Genomic DNA, 7205 nt, shown 5'->3' with positions numbered 1-7205 from the left:
GTGCAATTTGCGGTCGAATATTTTATCGAGATACTAATATGGCAGATAAGGTCTATGTCCCCCTGACCTCTGTTTGACCTGGCTCGTTTATATATAGTCAGAAATAGCTAAACGAGCCAGGTCAAACAGAGGTCAGGGGGACATAGACCTTATCTGCTTAACTTTTCTTATAGACCTTTACCTCTTATACACTGTATAAGAGAAACATGTACATTACCATGTTTCTGTCAGCTGTGGCGACCTGCCAAGATGATTTTACAAAAACAAGCAGTTTCTACTTGCCCCTTAATGCAATAACACTGCAGTAATCAACAAGTACCTTGTGCAAAACAAATATTAATGCTTAAGCAAGTATAGACCTCTCTCTGCCATTGATACAATGAGACAGGGCCCCACTTTTTTTAGACCAGGGGCCTGTTGTCAGAAACAAATTAATCTTAACATTAGTCTTAACATTAACTTCGACTCGTTAACCATTGACAGAAACATCGTAATGTTACGAGAACAAAAAATCCTTGCAAATATCCTCTTAACATTACGAGAGCCCAGACCCTCTCGTAACTTTAATATTAAGTTGAAAATAACACATTTACACTACAAATTACAATTATAGTGATATTATATTTTATAATAATGAATAGTGTGTTTTTCTTGAAAAACACGTCAAAATCATTAATTATCTACCGCAAATAAAACAAAACAATACATTTACAAATGGCGTATGGCATTTGTTCTCTTGTTTTAAATGTTTGCCATGCTTGGCACGACTCTCGCGTCTCGTGTTACAGTGTGAGAATTTGTCTTGTTGTGCAGAATAAATTCATGACCACGTCAATTTTCATCAAATATTATTTATATGTGGTTAGCCATCATAATATGCATAAATTACTGTGATGTACAATAAATGTGTATGAATTTGAATTTTGTGATCGATTCTCATCCAATCAGCAGCCTTGTGACATAAAATTATGAAGTTGTCGTGTGTTTGCTCGTAGCTACAATGTGTTTCTGTCAACGCTACTCTCTTAGCATTAACATTAGTCGTAAGTGTTATCGTAGCATTAACATTAGCATTAACTTTACGATGTTTCTGACAACGGGCCCCAGAGCTTTGCCACTACATTTCCAATGCAGATTTTTCAGAAACCAAATATTTCACTCACTTGATTCCTTTCATTGCTTTCTTTTTCTCAGGGTCTTGCTGACGACATATGTTTAGATCAGTGCGTCTGTAGGTGGAAAAGATGCAAGAGTATTAAGGAACGTGTACAATTTAAACCTCTTTAACAATTAAATACATTGAGTGCGTGCATGTGTGCATGTGTGAGCACCAAGTTGTTTCAACACATCAATATCTCTCACAGATAAAACAACAAATAACTGCACATGAAACATAGAATTTCACATGCAAATATCATTGAACTCATAAAATTAAACAAATTTGCCAGGAAAATAATGTTTACACAAGTTGAATAACACCATAAACTAAGTGAAACAAGCATTAAATCTAAAACTATCATGAGGTACCTAAATCAAGAACCTACAAATAGGACAACGCACTCAACCAAAAATTTAACAATCACGAGAATATGTCGATGAACATTGATGAAACAGACAATATTCATGATAAAAGAGGTAACAATACCTGATCCATGAATCTACAAACATGGCGAGGTTCATCGGGTTCAGTTTTAGCAGATTCTCCCTAAATATCGTCACCAGGTCATGGTTGAGTTCAGTCGTGTCCTAAAACATAAAGCATTTCCGTGGTCAATCTTGTAAGTCTGTAAACTATTTATCCTGGTAAGACTGCATATGATTTTATACAGGGTCACTTTAGCAGTGTGAACAAACAGCATAGTGAAATACAACATACCCTCGTTTATAGCATTTACTAGTTGGAAAACTATATGTAATGATTATGGATTACCATTTACCATTGAAGTCAAGGACATCGTCCAATTAATTCATTGCAATAAACTTTTTGAGATAATGGTGTAAAATATTTGCAGGTAAATTTATTCTTGATCTGGGAAGGAAGCAAGACACAACCCGATTGGGCCAGGATAATGAACCAACCATCTAAAGGAGGCATACAACCGTAAGCCTCCGCAAATTGTTCACAGTTGCACTATTTCGTCTCTAGAAAAGGCATTTTTTGGCATTTTCTTTCGCTGAAATTCGCCACTAGAGTGCAATAATTTGCATTATGCACGCAAGTTAGATGCTTCGTGGACGTCTAGAAAGCATTAGAAGTAAAATTTGTCTTGTTGTGTATTCGTGACATTCCGTCAGGTGGCGTAGCCACAGCAACCGGTTGGTCATTTTTGTGTTTGAAATGTGTTCAGACAACTTTGCAGAAATTCGCATCATAGAGCTGGCAAGTTTCGAGCGGAGCATAGAGCTTGAATCTGTAGTTATTTAACATGGATAAAGTGTATGTTGTGTAAGCGAAGTAACAGTGTGAGTATTTTTAATTAATTTCTGTTTGATGCTTATTCAGGCCTGCTGCCTATGGACGCCCTCTACTATTGTTCACCACTTTAAGCCGCCTGGTAAGGAGAGCTGTTCTGCCAAAGAAATCGAATAATTGAGTTTTATGTTAATGAAAATCAGTTATGCAAGTCCTCTAGCATGGTTTTTAGACACATGCATGTTCAAATGACATTTAAACATGTATTTTATGTAAACATGTACATATCCGTGTACATAATACGTACATGTTATTTACATATCTACATTAAAATACACTCATTTTACACACATTTGGTGACATAAAATAGATAATTATCCTTGTTTCACTCTTTTGTGGTACTCCTAAAACTAACAGTATCAAAATATCGAACTTTGTTGGTTGCAATTCACCCTAACCCTCGTTCTAACACTGCGCATAACTGCATGGAGCGAACATTAATTTCCATTGATTTCTGTGTTTTGAGGGCTCATTTCAGAGAGCCATATCTCAGCTCCTGGAGTCATGCCACATTTGAAATTTGGTAGCCCTATAAGGAAAAGGCTCTATATTATTTATCTAAAATTTCAATTCGATCCGTTTCTCCGCTGCTCATTAAGGAGGCATACAACAGTAAGCCTCCGCAAATTGTTCACCGTGGCACTATTTCGTCTCTAGAAAGGGCCTTTTTTGGCTTTTTTTTCGCCGAAATTCGGCATCGTGCAATTATTTGCATTATGCATGCAAGTTAGATGCCTCGTGGACGTCTAGAAAACATTAGAAGTAAAATTGGTCTTGTTGTGTATTCGTGACATTCTGTCAGGTGGCGTAGCCACAGCGACCGGTTGGTCATTTTTGTGTTTGAAATGTGTTCAGACAATTTTGCAGAAATTTAACGGAGCATAAAGCATGAATCTGTAGTTATTAAACATGAATAAAGTGTATGTTGTGTAAACAAAGTAGTGTGAGTATTTTAATTAATTTCTGTTCAGTGCTTATTCAGGCCTGCCGCCTATGGACGCCCTCTGCTGTTGTTCACCACCTAAAATACAGGGGATCACCGCTCTTATACAGAGCTGCCCTCTATCGGCGATATAAAGTATTAACCACAACTCAAACTCCCCGCACTACTCAATTCACGCGTTCAATTCATGATTTTCACCCCACCAATTTCACTCTCACTCTCTCACGCACGCACACACGCACACACACACACACACAGTTAAAGGGGCAGTAGCCTCTAGAATTTTACTGCATACAACTGTACTTACTGTATAACAAATCGTCTATACCCACACGTATTCGTTACCAGATACCTAAATTAATTGTTATAATTAATTACACATCAACGCTACGAAATTTGAACGGCGCCATGACACCCGCGACCGTGCTGCTACCCCGAAAAAGTTGCGTATTTGACAATTTATTTTGCACGTTACCGACCGAGGGCTAATCACAAAAGTGCAATTATATTTATACCTAAATGCTATTTAACCAAACGATATTTATTTTAGGCAAATTTATCCATATTAAACTGAACTATCATGATTCGTTTATACGAATTACAAATCCTTTTGCTTTTTAATGAATAAATAAGAAAGCACCCTCGGTCTGTAGCCCTTGGCTGGAAAGTGGTTTTGCGAACTTATGCAGATCGTTGCGCTTTTGAGTGGGCCGCCACCGTTGTTGTAATCAAACTGTAGTCGTTAGTTTATAAAACATAAGAAAAAAATTTCTAGATGGTGATTGAATCATGAAACTTTTTATGTAGCGTAATTATAACCAAAATTAGCTGAAAATAACCCTAGAACCTAGAGTAAACTCTCCCTTTAACTGTTAAACTGCCACGTGTCAAACAGCAGCACATCTACTAAAGTTGGACTGTACATTAACCATACGATTACTCATTAATGCACCATGTGCATATATATTATTATATATATATATATATATATATATATTATATGTGTGTGTGTGTATAGAACAGAAACAACAAATGGTGAACTGGCTATGGCACAAATGTACATGGAGCTCTTCTCAGCCCTTTAACACATGTCAGGTCCAACATGCATTCATAGCTGTAGCTAATTTGCAACATCCTATAAATCCACATTTCTTTTATTGCCTAATCGGCATGCCTTAATTTCCTGCTGTATTTAGTGTTGACAGATCCAACACAGTCATGCTGTGTTTTTACAGGTTGGTGTAAGCCTGTCTGAACTGAGCAACTTCATTTGTGTATTGGGGCAGCTTATAATGCATAATTGACTCCAATTAGTAATCAAGAATAAATTGCCTAACTGCTTGACATACCTTCTGAAATTCCTGGGAATAACCCTGGTACATCAGCCACGTATCATAAACTCCGCGGAATAGTAGGAGCTATAGCTGTAACTATAACTGTAACTGATATAAGCTATGTTTTACCTCGTTCTCTCAATATACTACTGTTCCTTCGCTTACTTACCTTGCCAAAGTGATGCCACAGAAGGTAATCCTGACTAAACTCGGTCATGCCTTTTCCGCGCAGGTACCAGTTGCTCACCTGCACAGAGAAATAGGAACTTGGCTATAGCCAAACGAGACACTCAAACATACCCAAATGGTAAGCACCACAATTCCTCTAGACAAACAAAAACAAGAACTTTGTTTGCTATTGGTGTATCATTTTTGCAATGGTTGCATAGGTAGTGCCATAAACATGTTGAATAAGCTTTCAGCCTTATAAATATAATGACCTATAGCTAACAGTTACTACCTAGAACACAATATGCTATGACTTTGTGATATTATTATTATTATTATTATTAAGTGTATAAAAATTTCTATACATATGTCCATGATATCGCATATCGCTGGTTTTAACCAAAGGTCGACTTGTGACTACCACTAAAATATTTCAAATTGTGGCAAGAATTTCCTAGTCTAATAGATGCACCTCTGGTTAACTTTTGTTTTTAGTTTTGTATCAGTAGCAGGGCCCAAAGATGTTAATTACTCAATGATATCAAATTTTAATAAATTTGTGCCATTTCTGTTAACTCAATGTACTAAAAATGTATTATCACCACACCTCAGTGCAGCATTATTTCTTTAATCCCACGTTGGCAACAATAAAAACACACTGGTCAGTTCGACCTAACACTGTAAACTGGACTGTCACCAACTGGGATATGTCGTGGTAACAATTATAGTATTACACGGTAAATGGGAGTACCTACACTAATAGAAAATGACAGGGTACAGTCACCGTATAGTCTCTAGTAGAAGCTCTAACCACTCAGTTTTGCAAGAGGATCAATTTCTGTATCACAAATTTACAGGTTATAATTAACATATCACAATTTGCAAATTATGTATGAATAAATATCGTAACCCACGCCGTATATACCAGTACAGGAGGGAACAGTATATATGTTATATAATAATATATATATATTACCACGTCTGCCCCCTACAGAGGGCAGCACATACAGTACATTGCTATTGCTGGTTGCATTATAAGTGCATGTAAAGAAAATATAGAAAAAAGATATAGAAACTAATACTATATAAGAGAGAGAGAGAGACTCTCGATCTACTCACTTCACAATCACAATTCACAATATCTGTTCTATATCTTTGGTGTACCGTCACAACATGACTAAATTTATACATACGTTCATGCTATGCGATGCTATTCTTATGTAAATATATAAGTGGCATATGCTCTTAACAATGCCAATGCCAAAGTCACATGATCGATCTCGCAATATTTATCCCGATTTTAATCGGTAACCAGCACACAAGACATAGCGTGTGCGGGATACACCGATTATTTCCTGCGATAAAATCCGGCTACTAAGTGCACCAGGCTTAACATCTGCGAATACCCAATATTGCTAAGCGCCTTATTATGTTTCAATCACTAGTTCTGGTTAGCAAGCTATGGCTGTTAGCAATTTCTCAAGTGTAACATGTAACAGATGTGCAGCTACTTCGATTTGCTCAAACATGCCCTACATTGATGTAGGAAGATATTTCAGGTAGCTGTTAGAGAATAAAAGCACACCTGCATGCCTGCCCTCGTACATGCATACACACAGGCCAGGCATGCAAACGTGCACACGCACACACGCACGCACGCACTCACGCACACGCACGCACGCACGCACGCACGCACGCACGCACGCACACACACACACGCCCCCCCCCCACACACACACGCACGTACACACACGTGCCCGCACGCGCGCACGCATATACATGCACAGTCACGCACTCGCGGCGTGCGGGGAGCGCATACAGAGGCGCACAAAACGCACGCACGAGAAAAAACGCGGTCAAAGATACCAGCGGCAGCGTGCACTAACGAGGTAGATGTGGAGAGAGGAGGAGCTTGCAAGGACGAGCGCCGGGGAAGTAGGACACGAGCGAGGCAGAACGAGAGAGGGAGCAAGACTCTAACTGAGAGATGCCGCGTAAGTAAATGAGAGCTGAAAAGTGGGGACAGAGAGATAGAACAGAAGAGAGAAAGAGAGAAAGAAAGCGAGAGAGAGAGAAAGAGAGGGACACAGAATAAGGAGAGAAAGCGAAAAAGGAAAAGGATATTGATCGAAGCGAGAGAGAGGAAGACATACAGGGATAGAGAGAGAAAGAGAGAGAAAGAAAGAGATAGAGAGAGAGAGAGAGAGAGAGAGAGAAAGAGAGCCAAACAGGCACACAGCGAGGAAGAGAGAGAGAGAGAGAGAGAGAGAGAAAAAAGAAATAGCGA

The 7205-nt window shown here is 38.5% G+C and overlaps 1 protein-coding gene across 4 annotated transcripts in view; it reads right to left on the bottom strand.

Moving 5' to 3' along the window:
- Window positions 1–7205, bottom strand: part of LOC106808818 (protein NDRG3-like) — an 89755-nt gene that overhangs the window by 18416 nt on the left and 64134 nt on the right. For all 4 annotated transcript variants that reach the window (XM_014811683.1, XM_014811682.1, XM_014811684.1 and 1 more), the window contains 3 exons: window positions 4920–4997; window positions 1646–1746; window positions 1164–1229 (listed from right to left, as the gene is read on the bottom strand). In XM_014811683.1, coding sequence (XP_014667169.1) covers window positions 1164–1229; window positions 1646–1746; window positions 4920–4997 — 245 coding nt within the window. The remainder of the gene's footprint in view (window positions 1–1163; window positions 1230–1645; window positions 1747–4919; window positions 4998–7205) is intronic.

Source organism: Priapulus caudatus, unplaced genomic scaffold, assembly GCF_000485595.1.
Source record: "Priapulus caudatus unplaced genomic scaffold, Priapulus_caudatus-5.0.1 Scaffold307, whole genome shotgun sequence".
Taxonomy (NCBI): Eukaryota; Metazoa; Priapulida; class Priapulimorpha; order Priapulimorphida; family Priapulidae; genus Priapulus; species Priapulus caudatus.
This window is presented reverse-complemented; position numbering and strand designations above follow the sequence as displayed.